Raw genomic sequence first — 26,051 nt, forward strand, 5'->3', positions numbered from 1 at the left:
AATTGATTGCTCTCCATGTCTCCCTTTTGCTTTTGCTCGCTCTGTCTTTGTCCCGCTCCCTCTATGTAACACACTAAAAAGAAGTCAATTTTCTTCAGAACTTGGCCACAGGATTCAATTCCCGTCAGCACTGAGTTGGTGTGTATAGGCCGAGAAGAGGGAGATGTGGACAGTCTGTTGGGAGATGTGTGTTGGTTCAGATTCTCCAGGTTCTAATTCATTTGAAAACGGTTCCTCAACCATGACCTACATATGTTTGATTTATTTGTTTATTTTTGCCCATTTTCAAAGTGAGACTAACAACATATTTTTGATGACATGGTTTCAATCTCGTGTCAGAGAAGATTCAGATTTTCACATTGTGGATTTTTAACAAAACAACACAATTGCGCTGTCATTACTACAAACAAACACTGATATATGAAGGCCAAAGTTGCCCAACTATTTGATTAACAATAGTCCTTTGACTCACCTCATTCCACATTGTGTTAAGTGATCATGTGACACACTCGCATCTGTTAAAGTGATACAAGTCTTACGACGTCTTATGAAGTTTAAAGCAATTTCTTGATGTGTTTCTAGAACTCTCTTTCACTTGTCCATACCCAGGTGTTAGATATGGGCCACATATGAACAGGTGTGTGTGTATATGTGTCTATGTGTTTATCAAAGGGAGCAGAAAGGCCAGACATAAATCAGCTTCTTCCCTTCTTATGCCCCCTTTTCTGACTCTTTTATTGACTGCACTTAACCCTCCCTCAGAGAAACATAAAGTGCAGAATTTGTTAGCCCCATTTTTAATGGACTGCTTTTCTTTACCATTATGGGATTATGCTAAAATACAGTCCCTTCCACTGGGAAGGGGGGCAGCTTGTGTACCTGCAAATGTATGCTTGTGTGCGCGCGCGTGTGTGTGTGTGTGTGTGTGTGTGTGTGTGTGTGTGTGTGTGTGTGTGTGTGTGTACATGCTGAATTACATAGAAGTCTGTGTTTTGTTCTCCTCTTGTGTGTTCTGCATGGAAGAGTGACAGCCCCCGACTTACCCCTGCATTATCCCTTCCTGCGAGTGTGTGTGTGTGTGTGTCCCTCCAACCCTCCTCTTAGCTGTATAAAACCCTGAGAGGTAGCTCTGATAGTACACACACAAGAATACAATTTCAATTTCAATTGGCAGCCCTGTTAAAAAGGAGCTATGGAGATGGCAATCAGGCCTGTAGGAAAGCTGAGCTCTCTGTATTATTGTGTGTTTGTGCGTGCGTGCGTGCGTGCATGTGTGTGTGTGTGTGTGTGTCTGTCCCCATCCTTCAGCTGCTTAATATCAAGCTTTTGCCTTCTATTAGTTAAACAGGCAGATGTCACTGATGCGGACTGTGTGTTAGTGCATTGTGTGTTTTTATTTGAGTGTGTGTGAGCGTGAGTATGCTTGCTCTGGTGTCCCCCCATCACATCGACTCTTTAATAAATACGCCTGCCATTCTATCAAACAACATATGAATGCTCAATGACACGCTTGACAAGGCATGCAACTGTGGCAAATGGGGTACGCACACACACACTCTCTCTCTCTTATGAATGATGTCTCTTTCACAGCCTAACAGTGTCCTGTCTTCCCTTTGCTGCTTCTCTTTTCTGCTTTTCTCCTCATTATCTGTGACTGATATCAGGTTGAGGGCTAAAAGGCTGTTGAAGGTTATTTTTCCCAGGTAAAAGAGATAGGTACACTTTAATTAAAATAAAAAAAAGAAAAGGAGAGTAGTATTAAGAACATGGTCATAGTTTGTTTGTAATCTTTCCCTAGTAAAAAGTTATGTGTGGTCCAACACAGCTCAATTCTGGACCTCTGGAAGATAATTGCCAGATTAATCACTAATGAAAATAATTTTGTCAAACTTATCAGCTGCTACCTTAACCGTCAGATTTACAGGTGCACACTTTTGCAATTTATGATGGTGAATTCCAGGCATATGTGCGGGAAAGCATGCAGTCATGTGTTCAAATGTTCAAACGTCACTTCACAGGTCAGTGCAACACCTTCACATTCAGTAGTGCTTATGACTTTAAACTATCCACAAATCTCATACATACTCCATACATGAAGTATAATGGTGCCATTACATAGAGGCAAACATCTGTTGGTGTTCTATTACATTCTATTGTTCTATCTACATCTATAACTATTTTAGTTTTCATTACAGCATCAGTACAAAACTATTAAAAACCACCACTGCTGGCATGCGACAAGGGCAACGCCACAATAGTGAAACTGTGAAGATAATTTTGTAATATTAAACATTGGTATTGCTCGTAAAGGACAGATAAGTCGCTGCAGTCACTCATATGGGACAGTTAAAGTGGTGAACAGGGAAAGGGTTAAAGCTTCCACACACAGGACAGCAGGCCTGAGAGGTAATGCATGGCTGATGAGTGCTGGGCTAATGGGCAGCTCTGTCAGCTGGAAATCAAATGACTGCCTCTGCATTTTAAGTCCCTCTGTCGCCTCCATTGACTGACTAAAGATATTCATCTCGGCCATGTCAAGGGGTGGTGGGAGAGGAGGAGAAAGAGGGGAGGGGTTCAAGTAAAGCGAGGGAGAGAAAGAAAAAGAGAGGGGTGAGGGAAAGAGGGGCAGGGCTTCTTAGAAGAACCTGAAGACCTAATGCAATTATTAGAAACTTGACCACAAATGACAACTCATCTGCTTCTGGCTCTGTAATTAATTGTCTGCTACCAGGGGCGCAGGGGTTTGGGAGGGGGAGTGGCGAGGAGGGTGGAGTGGAGTGGGGTGGGAAGCGGGAGAGAGTGGAGAGAGAAAGAGAGGCAGGCATGAGATTGGGACAGGGCAAAATGACAGGTGAGGAGACACAGGGAGGGAGATGAGGTAAGATGAGGCAACAGCTTAAAGACTCTCGTTAGAGAGAGTAAGAGACAGAAAAAGGCTTGGACACGGTGAAACAGAACATGCACTGTGAGTGATAGAGGCACAAAGAATTGAGGGAAGAGAGGACGAGAAGAAAAGTATGCGATTGAAGTGGATAAAAGAAGGAGAGGGGAGGGGAAAAAAAGAAGAGCTAGAATGAGAAAGCAGAAAAGTGCCGACAGTGTGATGGATCCAGCGACCATGTTAAATTGGTCAGTATTGACCTTGCCAGGGCTCAGTTTAACACTCACACTTGTTTGTCCAGTTTTATTTAATTGACCCCAGAACCAACTAATTGCCATTTCCTGGAGAAACAGTACATTACTCTCTCTGTCTCTGCCCCCACCCACCCCCACCCTGCTCACTTGCCATTCTCTGTCAGGCTCTCTGTCTCACTGGCTTGTAGCTAGTTCAGCAGGAATGGAGAGGTCTGTACACAAAATACTGCAAGTCCGCAAAAATTTGAGGCTGCAGCCTTCCAAACTTTAAGGTCTTTGTCAGGCAAAATGCCAAACAACATGACAGACGACTGCGTGGACTTTTTGTTTGCAGTGCTGTTAGTCCTGCCCCTTTATCCAAGTGGGGTTGGATGTGCACATTACCGCTTTGTGGTTATTGTTTCTTGGCTTTTTCTATTTTTTTTTTTTTTTTTTTTAACTAATTTTTAGTACTGATGATATTAATTCTGAGTTTTAGGGTCCTACTACTGTAAACAGGAGGAACCAAGGATTGAACCACCAACCTGCCGTCCCACCTGAGCTATAGCAAAGCCCAATTCTCTCCACACAATTAGAAATGACTATGAATTATCATTTACACACACATTTTTCTAGTCACTCTGTAGGAAAAATAGTAGGTTTTCAGGCTGTATTTAACTCTAGATAAATAAATTAATATTCATCCTATATGAACTGTGGCACCAAATAAGTTTTTAATGCACTGCAAGTTCAGTTTCATGACTACCACGCCTTCTCAACATGCCGAGCCTGTCTGCTTCATTCCTGTCTTTCCATGTTGTCACTTCATCTCTCTTTCCATCACTCCCCTCTCTCCCTCCTGCTGTGTGCCAGGGCTATAATGTGCTCCTATGGTTGTAGTAAGCAGGCCACAGTGTCTCTGAGGCCTTGTGCTACACCACCATTACTATCTGGCCTGCCTCCACTACAAATTGGATGAACAGGCACTGACACATTTTCAATATTATTACATTAAACCAAGTGGATTTTGATTGATAACCTAATATTGGCCTAATGCAAAACATCAATCATGGCAAGTATATTAATTATTTAATATTGTGGCGTAATTCAGAAATCGATGCTGCCTCTGCCTTGACGGCACAGAGTACGGCAGGAGGGAGGGAGAGAGGGGATGAGAGAGATAAGGAGAAAAGGAAAGCTCGGTCCCTGAAGACCTCAGCAGATTATATGATGTTTTGAAAAGAGAGATGAGGATGTAAAATGGTGTATGTGTGTGTGTGTGTGTCAGCCATGTGTGTCTAATGGATAGAGCGATCCCTTCGGCCCTGGTGCGGACAGCGCTGGACAGCTTGCCCTTGATGAAGTCAGGACAACAGATGAAAGAGTGGGAGATTAAATGCAAGTGAAGAGCTTAATAAAGGTTGAATCACAAAAATAAAAGACAGAAAAAAAAGATGTGGTTATAAAAAGGAGTGCGAGGGGAGTAGAGGAGGGAAGAAAAAAGCAAAGGGAAATGAGTGGAGGAGGAGGGATCGAGCGCTGCGTCTCCCCTGTGTTAGATTGTTTCTCACTAATTGCGCTTCATTAGCGGATTACACACACTGTCACCACGGTAACAAATGTCTTGCTGTCTGGTTGCCGGGCGCCCGTCATGTATAATGAATGTGGCGGGGTGTTTGTCAGAATGTAATGTAATTACAGCTAGATGAAGTTTGCCTTAAGTGGTTGACTTGTCTGCATGTGGCTCACTGACAGAGCACAGAATAAACAAGCAAACATTCTTTCTTCATGACTTTTTTTTCCCAGTCATTTCTTACTTTTGTCAATATTTTTATTTAGAATTTCTATCATTCCTCCATACCATTATTTAGAAATGTTGATGATGTGGGAATGGGTTAGGTTTGTGGTCACACTGTGTACGGCCTGATGGATGGATGGATGGATGGATAGATAGACGCATAGAGGAATGGAGGGGAAATGGGGGTGGAGGATGGGATGGATTAGACAGTATGTAATTTTAGAGATGGTGTAGATTTACACTGTGATGCTGCTGGCTGCATTAGCAACTGAAGCCTGTCGATAAGCCTTTCTCCCTCTTAGCACGCACACACACACACACACACAGTGAAACACCACGGCTAGGGTGGAGTTGTCAGTAATGGGGGCCAGAGTTGGACTGGGGTGGTGGTGGTGGTGGTAGGGTACTGGGATCGGGGACGGGGGCTGTTTGTGTTCTCTTGATCTTTTGATTTCCACTGCTGCAAATTTGAAATGTGCCAAAATTGCATCTATTATTTACTGCCAATTTGCTCTTTTTAAAACCGACTGCTCCCCCCACCTCCTCCTCCTCCTCCTCCTCCTCCTCCACTTCCTCGGCTCGCCATTCTGCTGTTGCTACCCTGATAATCATACGCACATTTTTTATTAATTCACGGATAATAAGCTCCCACTTCTTTCTCTGTAGTTGGAAATTGTTATTAGGGCTGCCAGCAGTGTGGCGACAATATTAGTCCACCTCTGTCTGGTGTTGATGCAAACACACACAAACACACACAGCACTTCAGTCTGAAAGGTTAACAATTAGAATAATTTCTCATTACGTGTTTTTTTTTGATGTCATTAAGATGAATTTATCACAACCATTTAAATTCTGCTTACTCTGTAACTGAAACAGAAAAAGGGTTTGATGATTATGACTGTATTCCAGCTTGAGCTGAAACGATTAGTCGATGAATTGGTTAACAGAACATCAATCTGCAACCATTTTGATTATTACTTAAAGTTTTTGTTTTGTTTTTTTGTTTTTTTTTTTTAAGTAAGCTGTTAACCAGACAAAACAAGACCAGGCCAACCATCTTGGTCTCTGGAAACTTGTGAAGGACATTTCTTTTTTTGCCATTTTGTGACATTCTTTAGATCAAACTGTATTGAGTGATCAGGAAAATAACGGGTAGATTAATTAACAATAAAAATAACTGTTATGTGCAGCCCTAATTTCAGATAGTCACAATTAGCCACAGGTAATTGTTTAAAATATTCAGAAATGATTTTGGAAATGCTCATAAAACGCACTTGAAAAGAGTTTGTTCTTCTGTCTCAGGTGTCTATTTATGTGTATGTTTGTGTGTGTGTGTGTGTGTGTGTGTGCGTGCGTGTGTGTCTGCAAAAATGCTCTTTTTATTAAATGACATTTTGTGTTGGCACTTTATTTACAGTGGGGGAAATGTGTTGTTGTGTTTCAGGGACACCGGGAACATCAAAGGCAGATTAGAACATCTGGTAAGTTCTATTCAGCACCCCCCTTTTATCCCCCATACGCACACACACACTCACACACTTTGATATCTGCATTCCTAATGAAACCTCCGGAATTGGAGCTGAATACCTGCAGCTAACAGGCAGGGAGAGAGAGAGACAGAGAAAACAGGGATAGAGGGAGGGTAGTGTCTCCCCTAGGGCCTGGTCCAGCTTTTATATTAGAGTTTCATTTATCCCCAGTTCTGCCCAAACACACACACATGCACACAGGTTATCCGCTCTGTTCTCCCTCATATTTGCATTTAGTTGTGGATATGTGCAGGGTTTTTTTTTTCTTGTGTGCATACCTGTTTGCACATGGATAAATAAAAGGAGAATATATTAACTATTGGACACACACACACACACACACAAACACACACACACACACACCCTTCCTCTCTACCTCTCTACCTCTCTGCCTCCCTCCTCCTGTCATCATGGGGCCTATGCCCAGTCTTCTCCCATCCATGAATCGAGGGCCTGCTGGAAACGCTCTCCTGGGACAGCCCTGAAAATTTAATGGCCAACGTTTCCTGGGTTTCTCTTGCTACTTGCTTTAATACGGGGTCAGAGTGCCGTGCAACAAAGTGAAGAGGTTCTCTCTTCTCTTTTTGGGTGGGAAGGAACCAAGGTTTGATGTGCCCCACATTCCAGGGGATGAATTATAGACAGGGGTCAGTGAGGGTCCCAGCTCTCTGTGGATGTCACATGCCCTCCCTCCCTTGCCTCCCTGCATACTAAACCGCAGGTCCCAGCACCCTACGCAAATGACCCTCCGCCGCACCACGTGCTACGCAAATGACCCTGAATATGCCACGCAAATGACTGACCCCGAAATTTAAAGCAGCTCTCAGTTAACTCTCCACTTCAGCAAGCGGCAGTTCAGGTAAAGTCAATCTCAGATTTCAACATTATCAAACTCAGTCGCAGAATTAGTCTTTATTGAATGTAAACAGAAAACTGATTGGGAGTGGGAATAGACTTAAGTCTGGAATGTTTTCTCCCAGTATTTTGCTCATTGTTTACATCAGTGTAAACACACACTGTTGCAAGTTGAACGCAAAGTGCATCCATATTATTATTACAAGTTACAGTTATAATACAGTTATTAATTATTTATCTAAATATGGTTTGAACTCATGATATCTGAGATAGAGAAACCCTAGTTGGGTACTTAAGTGTTGTTGGCTGTCTCCAGAACCCCTCCTTTGTTCTCTAATTCACTGTTCCCAAAAAAACAAGAACTCAATAGTGACTGGTAAATTGAGATTTGAGATGCCCTTGAATCATGATCATCATTTTGCATTGTGTTGTGTTGTGAAAATATATTTTTTTTAAAAAGTGTATGTGCATATTCTTTAGTGCACTACACAATGCATAGATTTCTCAGCCAGAATTCAGACATTTGAATGAAATGGACGGACATTAAATATAGTGCGCAGTGTAGTGATGCTCTAGTTTAGGTTTGGAGATGTCTTTGGGTGGGTCCGGAGGTGTGATGGATGTGGTAGTCCATAAAAGGTGGTGTGAATTATTCAAGAGAGGGTTACATACATAAACAGCATTAATCAATACATGTATGGGCAGTTATAGCTTGGCAAACATTACGTCGCCTCTTGTCTCGTATTGAGATGAGTCTTCCTGTTAAAGGCAAGTGGAGGAATGTGAGCTTATTTTAAGAAGCCATAAGTGATACTCAGTCAGTAAGCACTCTCTATATGAACTTTCTAGAGGAGAAATCATAAATAAGTGTTCTAATTTTTCATGTTTTCACACTTCTTGCACACCTATGTGGCCAAATTCACCTTTAGTTGTATATCTTTGAATCATGCTATCATCAGATGACTTTAAACTAGATTTAAACATTTTGCAGAGGCTGGTACAGCCACCTTGCATGTGCATGTATTTTTTTTGCACAGATTTTGCTCAAAGTGAAACTAAAGTGACAGATTATAACATGTCTGTGTTTGATTCTTAGTTACTTGCTGTGTCTTTATACTAATAAGAATAGCTCAGCAGTTAAACATTACACATTTACACACACACGCACACAGACATGCACAAACACACATTGGTATGTTTACCAGTGCCTTTTTTTTTGTATATATGTCTATGGAATTTGAATACCTGAATACTGAGTGTTTGAATTTATGGGTGTGTTTATGCTTATGGGGAGATTGCACCCCAGTTGTCAGCTGCCTGGGGAGTGCAAGACTCTGATTACGATTCGGGACAGAAAACAGTAAATAATGGAGCTCGTCTCTCCCTCTGAGGTGGAGTTGCAGGGCTGTTCGAAATGTTGTTTCCCTCTATACCTCACAAATATTCCCGTAGATTTCTAAACAGACGTTTATGACTTGCTGTTGATGTACTGCTCTCAAGATTAGTGCAACTACATTGACTCTTAACATGGTGTTACTAGTCTGTGCCTTTATGTTTTTATAAATAATAATTACTTCCTAATATTAATTCTAAATCTAATTTTAATTCCCTTTGCAGTGGTTGTCCATAACTGTTCCATTGTTTACGCATAACAAACAAAATATCTGCCAAATTTTCACACTGATGTGACAATCGAGCTTCTGTTTAAATTATTCTGGCGCTTGATTTTTCATGATGAATACTGACATTACCTCCTCCTGTTAAGTTAACAGTATGAGTGAATGACTGGTGCAGTAATTAGGTGGGCAATTAAGATTTATGTGGTCTGAGGTTTGTTTTATTGTTCATGTTTGTTTTGTTTTCGCATTTCAGCAGATTGACTGAATCACACGATCAGTAGCAATGCAGAGAAAAAGACTGAAGTTAATTGCTCCCAGTGCTCTGCGTTAGTTTCTGTTTTCGTACACACACAAACACACACACACACACACACATCTAAGCATACGCTCAAGAACACACACACATATACACACACACAAGCACCTCAGTTTGAATTGGACGATTACTTGCTCTGGGAGAAATGGAGCGATGGTGAAAGAGGTGGCCTACAGCGGCTAATCAGTCCAGATGCACAGCTTCTTAGAGCGAAGTAGAAGAAAGCCAGCAGCTCAATCGATACATGAGGAATCAGCCTCATCAGGATTATTGGCTCAACCAGCAGCTGTACCCATCGTTCCACCACACACACACTGTCCGGGAAGGATAAGAGAAGAGAGGGGTAGAGGAAGAACAGGGTAGAGAGGGAGATACGTCATTGTTCTGGAGATGGGAGTTTGAATAAGACGTGATGTTAGAAGGAAGGAAGGGGCAGTTTAAAGGTCAGTCTAAAGTTGTAGGTTTAGTTGAGACCATAATTTTCATTCATGTTTAAATAGAATTTTTTAGGTCATTCTGCAGATCTCAGAATTAAAAACAGATTTCTTGCCCACACGTTTGGTTCACGCAATCAGCTGAATTGTTGGGTGTTAATAGTTATAATAATAATTAATTACAGCAATCTCATAGTCATCTGGACGTTAAAATAATTTATGAACTGGATAAAGTGAACTGGAGATACATCACCCTGCTTCACCCTCAGCAAAGTGGGCTAAACTCTCCTCAAGTGGTCCCAGATAGTTTTAATGGTCATGAGAAGTAGACTTTTTTGATTTTATTGAGCTGATTTTATTACCTCTGTACAGGTTTATGCACAATCAGCACGGATTCTGCGTGTTACTTGTGTGTCTTTTCCTAAAAGGTACCATTGGAACTTGGGGGGTTGCTTTTGCGTATGCGTCGCCAGACGGTTGTACACATGGCTGGCTTCAGGGACGGCTGATGTCGTCCGAGTGTCCCTTGGAGAGTTGAAGAGTTTACTGAGGCAAATAACTGGGTTGGCCTACTGACAGATAGGGACCAGCAGCTGTAGTCAGGACAGCAATCTCACACCAAGAATGTGACTAACCCAGCATCACTGAACATGGCAGTGAGATGACCTCGAGCTGTCTTAGTGTAAAATGCAAGAAGTTGAGGAGAGTTCAGAGAAGATATTTAATTATTCCTTTTCTTTATTCTGTCTTTGTCTGTGTTGTCAAGCTTTAATTGTCTAATCAAACACTTTCTCTTTATCTTTGTATGTATCTCTCTGTCTTTCTTTATATTTCTTTGTCTCAGTCTGTCTTTCTTCTTCTCTAATATGATTGCATAGGATAAAGAGGTGAAAACAGCCAGAGAGCGAGATTCTGGAACAGATATACGAGGGGTGGGGGGGGTGGGGGGGTGTTGATAATCGGCAAACAGATTTCCATGCTTATTACACTAATGATTTCATGATATTTGATGTGGTGGCGGGGGTGGGGAGAATGTGGGAGCTTAGGTGGAGGGGAGGGGGTCTCTTTCTCTCTCTCTCTCTCTCTCTCATCTCGACGGCGCGGCTAAATGATGGAGTAATTTGAGTGACCTCTGACTTGGGGCAGGCCCAGACGTAATTGCATGTCATTCTGGCACGAAGGAGGGGGGGGGAGTTCAAAGTATCCCTGCGTCTTTTCCCTCCTTTCTCGCATATCACTTGTTTTTCTGTGTATCCTTTTCATGTGTCCGCATCACTGTCTTGCTCCCCATCTTGCTGTCTGTCTCATCACGGCTCACTCCATGAGTGTTTCCAAACACCCCCCCCCCCCCCCCAAACAAAAGAAAGATTGCATTAATTTTCAAATGATGATATTACATTAAGAGCGGAGATCTCATATATCAAAACGTGAGAACTACTCCCTTACTGTATGTGCTTCATCTTAATGGTATCGCTGGATGTCAAGGGCATGGAGGAAATTAAATCGGAAAGTGCAGATAGACCAAAGAAGATATTATCTCTGGATGATTGCAGTTTTGATAGGTATTCCAGTGAATTTCATTTTCTCCGGATGGGGAGAAGATGAGTTAGCCTGCACATTTGCTCATTTTTCTTCTACATGATTTATGTGAGTTGAGTATAAAACTCTCTCCTTCTCCCCCCTTCACCCCCACCACCTACCCCCCTTTTATCGGGAACACATACATGGATGAACACACACGCGCGCGCGCACACATGCACATGGGGTACTAAATTACTGCCTTTGAGTTGTATCTTGGCTGGGGCAGTTTATGCGAGTGTATGTATGCCTGCTTTCTGTATGGTTGCATGTGGGCAAACCGCAGTGCATGGGCTTTTGTGTATCTGTATGCACGTGCATGTTTCAGTGTGTGTGTTTTTCTACTTGTGTGTCTGTATGAATTCACGCGCCCGAGATAGCAGCAGAGCCATCAGCGGGAATGATTCCAGGGAGACGGGGGAGTGTCATTACTCAGACTTGTTTACATTCTAAATACGTAATGAAATCTTGTTGGTAATAATGACGGGAATAAAAGTTTGGGAAATTGTAAAAGTGGTGAAGTTTGAGAAATGAGCCCCGGCCTGTGAAATAGCATTTGGGGGCAGGAAACGACATTATTATGCAGTGCTCCTGCCTGCCTGAGACATGAAGATGAACTGCTGGCGGGCCATAAAATGCTGTTAGCCCTAGCCTGAAGTATGGCACATTGTAAAAGAGCCCTGATCCCATATTGCCATTATATATAAAAGTATAGCCATACACAACATTATTTTTCATATAAGATGAGCTTAGATGCAGTGGCCCAGGCCCCCCAAATACATACACTGATAGGCAGATTTTTTTCCCCACTCCTTATAAAATATATAAATAAACATATTGCCATGGAACCCATCTCTGCCCTGATCTTATAGACCTCGATATTAAAAACAGAAATATTGCATTTTCTAGGGGCTCTGTTTTCCCCTGTCCTCTTTTGGGTGTGGGATATATCTGTGTGTTTGTTGTTTTGGGGGACGGTGGGAGGACGGGGGGGAGAGGAGGAAGAAGAGGAGATGCAGAGGAAGCCTGAGCGAAATGCAACAAATGAAAGAAAATGGAAACAGATGAAGACTTTAAAAACATAATGAGATGAATATTGAGCATAAAGAGAGTTTGCTGAGCTGGGTGGTGTGTGAGTGTGTGTGTGTCTGTCTATTGGAACTGTTTATTGACAGATAATAATGGTTAAAGTGGTGCAATTAAGATTTATGTCACAGTAGATGGACTGATGACGCCCCCCCCCCCCCCTTTTTTTTTCTCAAGATTTTTTTTCAAGACTGTCAAGTGAGTTTATTCAGATTCTTTACTTCTTCAGTAGGATATTGGAAGCAGGAAAAATGGGATAACATATGACAAAGGGTCTCAGAGTTTGTCTGAAGCCAGGATGTTGTTGATTTTTATTCAAACTTACATGTTTTTGGGAGACTGACTTTTCTGTAAGTTTCCTTGACAAAGAGCACATAGACACATATACAGAAGCTAAGACACAGACAAAGGCACCAGTCTGGGTTTTTTTCTTCCTCATGCTAACACTTGGTCATGAACCATTTTTGCGAGATTGTAAGTAATTTGTCTTATCTAAGCACTGAGGAAATGAGAACTTGTAGTAGCTTTAAAACTAATAATCCTAAGTAGTATGTGGCTAAGTTTGTCAAAATTATGTAGGAGATGAATGTTTAAAATGACACAAAATCTTTTTTGTTATTGGTTATCTGGGACTACCCTCTCTCTTTGAAGTCGAAATTAAATTTGAGGATTATAAAGGACTGTGAGCAGGTAAATCACTGAGCAGTGGAGGAATATGTGACTGCCCCTGGTAAATCTTAAATAGCAAATTTAGCTAAAGCAGCTATATTTATTCTATAAATAATCATTAATGAGTGCAAGTTTAGAACGAGATAATACCTTTTGACTGCTGGAAGTCAGTCTTTTATCATTCAAAACTGCACCATAAACTACACTTTTTGTTCTTATGTTGTCACTTTCGGTGGTAGTCTTCCAAAAACTTTGATTTAATAGAATATATTAAATCAAACTACAAAAAATTTTGCACACAGTGACAAACATCTCACGTTAAGTGGTGGAGTTGTAGTAGAGATGTGATGAGCTGCACCGGCTGCTGCTCCTTGGAGCTGCCAGGAGATGATGGTTTACTGTGTCTGCCGATGCCAGAGCTCAACTAATCATCAGCAGACCAGCAGTGCTTCACTCTCTCTCTCTGACCCACAGTCTCTGTCTACCTCCTCATTGCTTCATTTTCCCTCCCTCTCCCATTGGTCTCTTCCTCCCTTTCTCAGTTCTTGTTTATTTCTCACTTAACTTAGTAGAGTGACATGAACTGAATGTGGTTATTATGAATATATAAAACGAATGGATAGACAGATTATGTCAGGAGAGGATTACTAACAGCAAAAGTGAGTTAAAGCAGGGAAGTGTGTTCATGTGTTGCTCTTCAACATTTCTCTTTTTTTTTTTTAAAGTCTTTGTATCAATGCAGCAATGGAGTTTTATTCTTTTCTGTTCTTCTCCTGTCCGTCTCTAGTCAGCCATAAATTGACTGTGGTTGTTGTGTGGTCTGAAAGAGGGAGTAAATCATTTAGTGAGACTCTAGTCCAACCATCTGACCACAGTCTGGTCAGAGACGGCCCATCTGACCTATGTTTGACCTCTCTGTGTATCTGCACTAACAGGCATTTATTCATCTGCTGACCCACCATACTTTGCTTTGTCTGCTCGGCCTCAGGCCCAACAAAAATAATAATAATAGTCCCTTGAACCAGAGCATGACTACAAATAGATAAAAATTGCTGCATGCAGTACCTCATTATACACAGTATGCCATTGTTTTTACCAAGTGGGACGAGGGTTATTTATTTTTCTAATGGGACGTGTTTATTTTTGACTAATGGGACAGACGCTGGGCACTTAGGCTCAGCCAAGCGTGTCTCAGTGTGTCTGTCGTCACTGTGGTGAGGTAAGCCAGCAAGCTGGAGGCCTGCCGTGAGTATACTGAACTTCCTGTCACATTTAGGGCGTGAGTGAGTTAGCCTGAGTAAAGCGGGTGTGGGTATCAGTGCTTGGCAATAATAGCTCAGTAATAGCAGATTCTTCTATGACAGCTACTTGAAAAGGAGGATGTTTATAAAAGCATATTCTTTTACACCTCCAGAGAGAGGGAGAGGGAGAGAGAGAGAGAGAGAGAGAGAGAGAGAGAGAGAGAGAGAGAGAGAGAGAGAGAGAGAGAGAGAGAGAGAGAGAGAGAGAGGAAAAATACATGCACCTGCACCGTACATGGGCCCAGAAAAACTGAAATACTCATTGCTAGATATTCCGACAGGGGGCAATATGTAAGATGCTAGTTTGCTCCAGATGAAGTGCTGGTCTCATAGTGGCAGCGACTGCCCAGGTGAGGATTTGAAATTCTTTAACAGGCTCTTTCGCATTCTTTACAAAACTTTCTCTCACTTTTCGTGAGTAGAACTGAACCGTTTACCATGTAACACACCACCGTTTAAACAATAAAAGTCTCAACGTTTTTACTTTCCAAAACTATCTCTCGATGGCTGTGTCTCATCCTGTCTGTCTTCGGTCACCTCTATGTGTTGTTCTTCTTTGTCAACTTCTAATTTGTTCCTCATCTACCCTCTTCTTCACACTTTCCCTCTCTTTGTCTGCTGTATTTCCTGGGCTTTGAAAAAAAAAAAAAAAAACTTTCTTTGTCTTGTATTTTGTCCCCCCGCCATCCGTGCCTATTTCCCTCGTTTCCATACAGTGTGATCATCTAAAGCCCCTGTAAGGAAAGCGCTGCTTATTTCCAACACACACTTCACTTTACTCCCCCTAATCTCACACACACACACACACACACAGAGTTCTTCTCCTGGTGTCTCATGTTTGTTTGTGTGTGTCGAAAAGGCACAGTTCTAATTGTGGGGCGAAGCTACATCAGATGCAGCGGGTGCCTCTCTCCCAGTGGGGGGAACACAGATCTGCCTCTGGGGAGCACAATTAACGCCTTTTTATTGTTTACTAATGAATTACACACAGAGGAAGCAGGCGTGCATGTGCGAATTAGAGTGGAAAACAGAGAGTTTGTCGGGAAGCAAAAACATGAAATGCCACGTGTGTGCTTGTGTGTGGGTTCTGTATCATTTTGCATTTGTTTGCTTAGTTGCGAGCTGACTTCTGAGTGCCTTTGTCATTACTTGTGTTGATAATTTGATATTAATTAGCCTGTTTCAGGGTCCATTTAGTTCTGTAGGCAGGAAGCACGCACTTGTCCTAATTTTTTTCCCTCTCTTTTCTGCTTTTATTTAAAGAGTATAGAGCTGTAGCAATTCATCAATTAATCAGTTTATCAAATGATAAATGAGGTATTTTTACAATCAAATCAGTGTTTTAGTCATTTTTCAAGCAAATATGGTGAATATTCTGTGTAGTAAACTTAATATATTTCTTGACAAAAAAGAGAAAAAAAAAGAAAAAGACATCACCATGGGTCCTGAGAAATCATTACAGAACTTTTCACTATCCTCTGACATTTTACAAACAAAAGGATTAATTGATTAATTGAAAAATGATCTGCAGATTAATCAGAAAAGAAAATAATCCTGTGTAATTTGGTGTGTAGTCACTCACTGCAAAAAGCTACTGTGATACTCTCTATTAAAACTTGACTCCAATTATTCATGTTAAAGCAGGTGTTTTTCCATTTACAGGTGAAATGAAATAGTGGTAATGGCTGATGAGTGTTTTAAAGAATATCAAGTTGTTTGAAAGTTTCAGCAGCGACAGACGGTGCGGCTGCAGCATCCCATCTTGTGTGATTCAGTTATATCAGCCTTAAAGAACTGGGAGTAGCGTGTGTGTGTGTGTGTGTGTGTGTGTGTGAGAGAGAGAGAGAGAGAGAGAGAGAGAGAGAGAGAGAGTGTTTAGGATGCATGGACTTAACACATGCCTCAAGGCCAATGTAAACAAATGCTAATGTAATTACTGAGGGGGCGTCGTAATAAACTGTAACTAAGATGATTGCACAGCACACACAGGTTAGTGAAGCTCTGATGTGTTATTGCTTTAAATGACTGGTTTTACCACGACTGATTTCTGTGTCGTTCTAATTGTTCAGCAGACTAAGCCTTGTACCGTTTAAATGGGTTAAAATCCTACCCGGGACTTTTATTTTGTGGCATGTAATCCCGCAATTTGCCATGAAACTGTTCATGTAAAGGCAAAGATGCCAAAAAGCAAGAAGAAATAGACTGAAATGTGCCCTAATCAGTTCTTCATGAAGGGGGATGGAAAGCGTGTGTGTGTATACGTCGGTGTGTGGGTGAAGGCCTCAAGTGTTCTTCCTCTTCTCCGGCATAATAGTGATTGGTAATTTCAGCTGTCGAGCATTGCGAGTCAGTGTGAGCATGATCCGCTATGTCACCTGCTACAGGGGGTACACACACACACACATACACACACCCACACACCATGTTGCATTAAGTGTGTGTCAGTCTGTGTCTGTGCAGTGCCTTGATGTGTGTTCCATCTAGGATACAGCACCCTGACATCGCTACATTAAAGGGGGTCATTATATTTCCCTGACTGCCACCGAAAAGTGACGTTTTTACATAGTGACAAGTTTACAGTTTGATAAATCAGATTTTTTGCTTTGGGTGGGGAGCCAGGAGGAGGAATGGTGGGAGGAAGAGCCGGGTTATCTGTGGAGGAGGAGGAGGAGGAGGAGGAGGGAGGAAGCGCTGCCTGTCAGCGACGCCCCGGCCCTGTCGTCTAAATGATGCTCCCAGGCAGCGGATTCAGATCCCATCCCCATTAGCATTTAATTTCTCTCTAATCCTACACACAGTCTCCGCCGCTGCATGGTAACGAGGGCCGCTGTGCCACGGCAGCGCCGAAAAACCTCCGAGAGCAATCTGCAGCGAGCTCGCCTTTTATAGCTCCATGCCCTGTTGTAGCCATCATTCTTCCTTGACAATTAAGACCCTCAAATCTAATAGCAGTGATATTGGAATTACAGCAAGGCCTTTTTGAGGGCATGTCAGGAAAAAGGGCTGCGCCTCCCAATACAGCTGTCAAAGCATAAGGCCCTCCCCCCTTTCATGCCCGTTAAGCATTTCTGATGCACATACACACACACATACGTAGACACACACATGATGGGAAGGGGAATATGTTGAGTCTCTGGCTGTGATCTTTGTAAAATGTGCTCTCTGTGCCCTCTTATCCAACTCTCCAAAGACTTGTTACAGCAGCTTTTGTTTTCTCTCTTCTCCTCTCCCTTCTCTCTCTCTGTCTCTCTTTGTCTCTAAATTTCTCTTCATCTCTTCCTCATTGATTCTCCCTGGTGTGTCAGAGATGTTGTTGCTTTCTGTTTTTCACTAGCAGGGTTTTTACAGACGACTAGACTAGTAGCTCGGCAAAGTTGTCCCCCTGGTGCTCCATGAGGACAGTTTAAAGGAACATTCGCTCTAATGGTTGCAGTTAAAGATTATCATGGGTAAAATATATTTCAGCCTAAGGGACACCGGTTTTAGAGCTGGATTACATAGATAAACTTGTGTTAGTGTGGAAGCTGTCTGCTGTCATGAACTGTCCTTTGTGATATCTCAGGCAGCAGGGTGACAAAGTAAACTGATAGATCATCCTTTAAGAGGACCATTTAGAAAGCCTTTGAATTAACAAGTGTCTGTGCTGCTTAATGTGCCCTCAAGCAACACATGGACCCAAACAAGCTTCTGGCTCTATTCAGTAGCCGCCCTTGACCTCTGACCAGTACAAATCAGAAACTCTGTGTCAGAGCCAGTTAAAATATCACAATATTTTTGTTGACTCAATTTCTTTTTAATTTGTCTCCTTCTCTTCACTCTTCTGCAGACTCCAGCAGAGCAGGCTAAAGTTCGAATGCATATGGTCCTGCAGGCTGCAGGTAAGTGGAGGATAAATCTGTTTCTCTTTTTATCACAGTGTGGCTCAGAACAAGTGCCGTGGACCTCACACTTTCCAATTGTGGTCACTCAGTCATTCAGGGGTGCTGACTTGCAGGCAGTGTGTGAGAATACTGTGTAGAGTGGCCTCAGTCTATAGGCACCATCACTTTCTAGGTAGAGATGGGCCGTTTCTCTCAGTACACTTTTTTAGTCAAATATTTACAATATAATTTTTTTTTTTTTTTTACCACCACCAATGACATGTTGGGAATGAGCCACAGTTTTATATGTACACTCCATTGTGAACCTCGATGGGTTTCATGGTTGTTTTCCCACACACAGACTCTGAGCACCCCTCCTAACACACACCACCACAATCACACACACACACACACCCACAGACAAATGCATACACACACACACACACACACACTCCCGCTCTCTGCTTTGAGTGCTTCTGGGCCCATATTCACTGCAGCTTAATTTCAAACACTCCTCCAAGTACATAAGTCATAGATGTCACCATGCACGCGGTGTATATATTCCAGTGTGTATTCGAGGGGTAGAGTTGCGAGCCAGATGTGACAGGCAGAGATTGACTGTGGAGAAAGATGTCTTCATGTTTACAGTCATACACACACACACACACACACACACACACACTTACACGGCCCGGCACTTCAGAACAGGGCTCTAATTTCACCACAGGAAATATATGAAAGAACCAGGCATCTATACATCATCTATAAAGCACCCAGCAGCCGCACACTTACCTCACTTAAGACTTGTTCAGCCTTACTGTAGGCCGAAGAACAACACTGCAATCCCCTGCTGTGATTTCACTGATTTGAACTCTGTGAAGCATATTTTACGTACTTTATCATTCTTTGAATTGACTCTGCATAGTTTATCTTATCTTACATGGGGATTTTGAGATTGTTTTGGAGTGGGGACAATTTAACTTTTGTTTCACAATCGATTTAGAACAATGAAAGTTTTCCTTTGCTCAAATATGCTTTCTAGGGCTGTCAGACACCCCACATCGCCTGCTCCGCCCCCTCCAGGCTAATGTTGTACTAATAGTGGTGAGGCATCATAAAATTGAGCATGTGGCTTTGAGTGCAGTGTGCCAGACTGGCGCAGACGCAGGCCCAGGGCCAGACGCAGGGCTAGAGGAGAGGGTTTAATGTGCTGGACATGTCTCTGGTTTTCCTCTCTTTCCTGGAGGCTTCCAAAAGAACAGGTTTATGGCTCAGTCAAAGACTGTCTTCACCAGAGAGCCCTGGTTGGCCTGTATCAGGCCTTCGGGTGCTCGTGATCATATTGCTAATAACTGCCTACAGTAAAATATGAATAAAATCAAAAACTTAATAAATAAGTTTATATCTTATACGTGGATTGATTTATTATGTTATTTCTGCCTGGTTTTTTGATGCCTCTCCTCAGTTTTGTGAGTAACTCTCTCATGTTTGCATAATTACAAATATTAGGGGTATCTGTTTTTTCCTCTCACCCTGCGGCTGCTAAGTCCCTTGCTGCCAAATCTTGGAAATTGATCCATCTCACATCTCTACTTATTTTCTAGATTTTCTTTTCTCATGTCCCTTTCCGTCTATCTGTCCCATCACTCTCCGTCTTACTGTCTTTGTTCCAGGGCTGTTAGCGGACAGAGTGAGATACGGATGGAAAGAGGGAGGGATGGAGGGCGAGAAGGAAGCAGCAGATGTTGGGAGGTTGTGTGAATGTTAATGTCCTGACGTAGCCGTGGAGCTTAAGCCTCCTCCTCCTCCTCCTTCCCTCCGTTCCTCTCTGAGCGCCCGCCAGGCTTTCTCTCTCGGGGTCTCCTGACATCCTTAAAGCCCGCGGCTCTCCTCTCCTCTCCTCCTCTCTGCGCTCTTCCACCTCTTTCTCTCCCATCCCCTCCCTCTCTCCCTCCTTTTGTCCGTCTATGGACTCTCTCTAGTCAGTAGAGAGCAGATCATCCCATGGCTAAAGCGGCTCAGGCCTTTGTGTTGGGGGGCTCTGTGGACCTGTAATGAGCCCCCTCGGCTGGCCCGCTGGCCTGCTTAGCGCTCACTGGGGGCTTTGAGTTTGAGTGTGTGTCTGTGTGTGCGTGTGTGTCTGTGTGTGTGTTGAGAGGGATGAGGAGGTGAGAGGAGGAGGGCAACACTGGCCCCCAATGAAAGAGCTGGATGGATATGTTTATGGGTCACTTCCTGCTTGGCCTACATATCAAACACACACACATGCGCGCACACACACTCACACACACACTACATGCCATATTTCCAAGACAAACTCATTTATTCATTTCATCAATAATAAGACAATCTTCACAATTTCATTGCTTGTAACTTAAAATAATTCTTATTTACGACTTAATAAAACCAATTCTTATTATTGCTGTAATAGCTATATAATAGATAAATATATATAAAATGCACACATTTTAAATTAAGATATTAATATTAATCACAGTATTTATCATTAATTCTGAGATATTTTCAAAGCTGTTTGCTGTCAAAAAACGCATTTAGAGAGTTTTGAGAACAGCTGTGTTTCTGAATTTAATGCGCAGCATAAAGTATTTGTTTTTTTTTTTTGCTCATTCTTTCATTTCTTTGATTAGCTCATTTTGTTCTTTACTCCTTGTGCCTGCTCAGGGTACCTTCTCCCATCATGCACTTGCCAGGTTGCAGGGAGATCTCCTGCGCAGTTTATAATGAAAGAGGAGGATGGATTTCGTTGGATGGTATTATTGTGTTTCGTGGTGAAAAGCAGTGGTGTCCTGACTATGTCGCAGCCTCTGTATGTTTGGTTCTGCTCTTTTTCTGATTTGTCCTCTAGACTTGAGAGTGAGCACCTACAGACAGACAATGTTTCTCACTAGTACATGTGTTGTTATTCTCTACCTTCTTTATTCTTTACTCAAATACATCACAAATATAAGTGTTCTGTAGCAGTCCTCCTACTTTGAGAACCAAAGCACTCACTAAAGAAAATACTTTCATTCCCTCATACATACATCCATTCACACATTCACACACACACACACACACACACACACACACACACGGCAACTATGACACCCTTACATGTGTATTATACTCTTTTCTTTTCAGCTGCTTGCTTGGTTCTTGGCTCTTTTCATAGTGGTGTCCATTTCCACTCAAATGAGCATGAGCGGTGTGCACAGCAGCGGGCCTCTCCTTATCCACACATCAATAGAGAGTGTTTGCAGAACACCCACTAAGGACCTGAGGGCCAAGGGTCATCAAAACCTCCGTCTTCTCCCCATTTGAACCTTTGACAGCCGCAAAACAAACAGTCCTTAAGATCTCATCAGAGGCTTGAACTTGGCAGGGGCCCACTAGTGTGAATTAACTTTTTCTGTTGGTTTGCCAGTTTGACACCTGGCTGGAGTTGGTAGGGAGAAATTGTTTTAATTTGGACCGCTTATCTGTATGATTGCAGTCATTTTGAACAGCTTAGGATTTGCTAACAGTCTTAAAATGTATGAATATCCTAATGATTTTTTTCTTGCAAATCTTTCTCTTGCATTCTCAACAAGACAGTTGAGAAGAGAGACTGACGAGAATTGAATTGGGAGTGCTGCTGTTACGTGATGCGTACAGCGTATCAGAAACCACTGGACACCCAGTTTTACTACATTTCACAGCTTGCCCGACACATGTCTCTGTGTTTTCTGGAAGTCTGCAAGTTGGTTCATGAGCATGTCTGTAGGAGTGTGTCTCTTCTGTTTGTGTTTATATGTTTTTCTGTCTGTTTGGATCTTCTCTCTGATTGAGTGACCGACAGAAAAGAGGCAAAGGGGGCGTGAACAGCCAAGCTTAGCAGCATCATGCGATAGGACTAATTCTTCCACAGTAAATAACGGGGTATTAGGCTTCTCTGTCACAGCAGGGGTCCTAAAGGGACACACACACACTCACACACACACACACAAACCCTTTCTTTCTGCTTCTTTCCTCCGTCTTCCTTGTGCTTCCAGTTCCCGTTGTCCCTCCCACCACTCCAGCCCACCACCTTAGGCCCTGACAGATGTGTGCTGAACAGACCACATACATGGAGGGTGTCACCTTACCCCCTCTGGAACTAAAGGGCTAATGCGCCACATTTAGGAGGCTGCCGTCCTTTGTTCTGCCAGGATAAGAGGTGATGGGGACAGGAGACCGAGACAAGACCTAGCTCTTTACATGGCGAAGTCTCCTTCTTTATTTCTTTCTCATTATTTCAGTTTTCTCTCTCTCCCTTCTGTACTTTTATTGTCGTCACCTTAAGATTTAGCAGTCATCACTGGAATGCGGCACAGGATTTGTTAGGCACTGAGTTGCAGTTATCACACATTATCCATCTTCATCACATCACCGTCACTCTGCTCGTAGCACCGCTTTTTGTGTGACATGACTAAGGTGGTTGTCACAAACACCAGTCAGCGGTGACCTTCATCTCAAAGGGGATTTTGAGAAGGGAATTACCCAAGTAGTAACTCGTAACTACCTGTTCTCCTTGCTAAATGTGTTATCGTAACAACAACAACAGCAAGACGCACTGTGAGCAGTTTGAACTGAAATGAGGGCTTTTGCTGTAATGAGAATGGAGCGTTGTTGAGCCAAAAGAGGGTAAACAACTTGATGACAGCGTTTTTAAAGAATATGATTATTTTGTTGTGAGGGTCAGGGAATTTTTTTTTTTTCTTTCATGTACTGGTTTGTCTTGCTTTATTACTGCGGTTGAATTTTTTATTTTCTGATCCAACAGTTAAAGGCTCAGTCAGAGATCAGAACGGGCAGAATAAATTGGCTTATCATGACTCGTGTAGTTTAATGATTAGAACACCGTGGTCCGTGGAGAAGATTTGCAAATATTTATCCTGCAGCATTTTCGTCAAGCCTCCACTTAACAAATCGGCAAAGCTGCTTCCAGGTTAGATGCATTGTAGGGATTTAGTTTGATACTCATTTTGGCTTCCGTTTTTTTGTGCCTGTGTGAAATATTCAAGCATAAAGCGAGAAAAGTAACAACTCAGCTTCCACCATATTCAAATAAAAAGAAACAATTACACAACAGCAACAGAAATCCCCTTTGCATCTGTGCAGGAATGTGTCTCCTGTTGTTCTTTGGGGGGGATAATGGCACAGGAGTGTCCTGTAATTTAGTCTCTGTAACCATTGATCAGCTGGATTTATGTGCCATTACCTCACTGTTCCAGTCAACAGTTGTAATTATGTCTCACAGAGAGAGAGGGGGGAGAGCGGGGCCTCCAGTTACACAGGACCCAAATACCTGAATAAGCTTTTATCAAACAGCCCCTGCCGCTCACTTAGTAGCAGATTGACACTGGTGGCAGGCCGGCTGACCTCCAGATGAGAGAGATAGATGGATGGATGGAAGGGTTTGTCAAGTTCAGTTAGAGAGCCATACCTCACACTAAGAGCCCTTCCCGTCACGCTGTTGCTCAGACCCTCTCCAAAGAAGTCTTTTCGTGCTTTCAAGGTGCCTGTGAATTTAAAGAAAATGTGTGTTTGAAACGGATCTCTGAGGTTCTCTTTCCCTACAAGTAGATTTTGTTTATTTCAATAAGAAGTAAGTCTTTTGGTTCAAAGGTGTCTGTCAATGGAGGGACCGCCTGAGTGACCTAAGGCCTGCATGGATCAGAGGTTTATGTGCAATTGATTTTTGGTTTGTTTTATGGGTATAATAAACACAGGTCCTGCTGCGCCCTGGTTTTCGCTTTGCTGTAGGAAGCTTGTGACACCGCCCTCGCCCCTGTCATCCTTCAGCCTTCCAGTGCTTTAGCTGCAGGGCATGTCACAAGGACAGTGTTGCAAATTTGACGTTAAAATTAGAGCTAACAACTGGAAAACACAGCAGCATCCTGGGCAGCCTCCACCTTCACAGGATCAGGTTTGCTTTGAGGGACAAACTTGAGGACTTCAGGAACATACGGTCCCCCTTAAATGGCTTTTGTGGAGGAAGTGTTTATCAACTCGAATGATGACTCTCATTCTTTATCAGACAGCTATTAGATGATCAGTCTAGAGAGGCCATTAGCCAGGGCTGTGGGTTGGATTTGCTTGTTTATTCTTATTTTTTTCTTACGTTTTATCTTGTTTTATTTGGTCTCTTTATGTTGTCATATTGTACACTCTCTAACTGTGCGTGTGTAACAATAGAGCTCCAATTAAACACATTACAACAAAGTTAACAAATTAGTTGATCAACAGGAAATTAATCAGAAACTATTTTGAGAAGTGATTAATTGTTTAAGGCAGTGTTTAAACAAAACTGACGAAAATATACTGGGTTCAGCTTCTCCGTTTGAATGTTGGCTTGTTTTCTTCGTCTTCTGTAATAATAAACAAAAGAGTGAACTGAAGTCAGACAAAACAAGTTAACTTAGGCCTTTTGTAGATTTTGATATTTTCAGACGTTTTATGACCTAACAATTAATCAAGGAAATAATCGACAGATTAGTCAATAATGCAGATAAATCTTAGTTGCAGCCATATTTAAAATAAAGGAATCAATTAGAGTTGAACCCATAGTTGGACAAGCAGGTCAACAGAAAATGAATCAACCATTACTTTGATAATCAAATAATAATTTAAGTTATTTTGCAAGCACTGCAACTCTGTGGTTCACTCTTCAGCTCCTCACATGTGAGAGTTTACCTCTTCTCTCAGTTTTTATATCATTGTTAATTAAACATCTTTGTGTTTTGGACAGTTGGTGAGACTAAAAAAGACATCTGAAGACGTCTTCAGATGTCGGCATTTTTCACTGTATTCTGGCATTTCATCCACCAAACAATTAAAAACACTCACTATTTGATGCGTGAGTGGGTGTTGTTTCTGTTTTTCATTTTGTTGTCAGTTATCCTGATTTCAGTAATAGTTGTCATTTTTTTCTGAGACTGAAGGTCTTGGGTCTGAAAGTACTCATCAAATTAGTGTACAACTTTCTTTGCCTCGCTTTAGGGAACAGTATATACTGTACTAGAGAGAGGATGTCAGCCACTTAGAGGAAATTCCCTGATTCTGTGTATGTGTGTGAGAAAGGGAGCGAGAGTGAGAGATTGAGAAGGCTTTGTTTTTCTTCTGTGGGCAGATTTCAAACAGCATCTGGTGAGCTCTTGAAAAAGACCGTTATGAGTATGTTCAAATCCAAACAGTCATTTTTGCGCCCTCCTTCCTCCTTTTTCTCTCCTCCTTGTTGTCGGTGTTTGGAAACACATGGTGATATCATTCCCTCCTCCCTCCCTCCCCTTCTCTCTCTCTCTCTCTCTCTCTCTCTCTCCCTCCTCTCAACATGTAGACATTTCCATAACAGAAAAAGAATATTTTTAATTTGCTGCTTTCCATAATTTTGCAACATATGGTATAAACGATTTTGATGCAAATGTATGTGCTAATTATTTGCAGACGAGCCTTAAACAGGCCAGCCATTGAAGTGGAATGAAAGCAAATTTGCAATCACCTTAAATTTTGCTAACCATTTACTGTTAAGTAAACTTTGCTAAGTAATTTAATTACCTTGGACCGCTGGCAGACACTCAGGGCTTTTTGGTTGGGGGTTGGAGATGGGGAGCTGAATGAAAAGAATGCAGAGTGAGAGAGAGATGAGAAGCAAAGAGTAAAGACAGTGTATACTGCTAACAAGAGAATTATTGAGTTCTCACCATGTGGAAGGCAGTGCTGGAAAAGATTTTGTTGCCCGGGCTCCTTTGTAAGAGAAAGGCAGGGAAAAGATGTGAATCTTTTAACAAGTCGCCCTGTGACATCATGTGGGGTTTTGTTTTGGGGTTTTTTTTAGGCTTCGACCTTCTCTTAAGTTTGTGTGTTTGCAAATA

At 42.2% G+C, this 26,051-nt stretch overlaps 1 protein-coding gene across 2 annotated transcripts in view; it reads left to right on the forward strand.

Annotated features, from left to right (window-relative positions):
* rsrc1 (arginine/serine-rich coiled-coil 1) overlaps positions 1-26,051 on the forward strand; it is a 109,454-nt gene that overhangs the window by 33,648 nt on the left and 49,755 nt on the right. For both annotated transcript variants that reach the window (XM_041045538.1, XM_041045539.1), the window contains exons 5-6: positions 6,357-6,393; positions 18,126-18,177. In XM_041045538.1, coding sequence (XP_040901472.1) covers positions 6,357-6,393; positions 18,126-18,177 — 89 coding nt within the window. The remainder of the gene's footprint in view (positions 1-6,356; positions 6,394-18,125; positions 18,178-26,051) is intronic.

Source organism: Toxotes jaculatrix, chromosome 9 (genome assembly GCF_017976425.1).
Source record: "Toxotes jaculatrix isolate fToxJac2 chromosome 9, fToxJac2.pri, whole genome shotgun sequence".
In the NCBI taxonomy this organism is placed as follows: Eukaryota; Metazoa; Chordata; class Actinopteri; family Toxotidae; genus Toxotes; species Toxotes jaculatrix.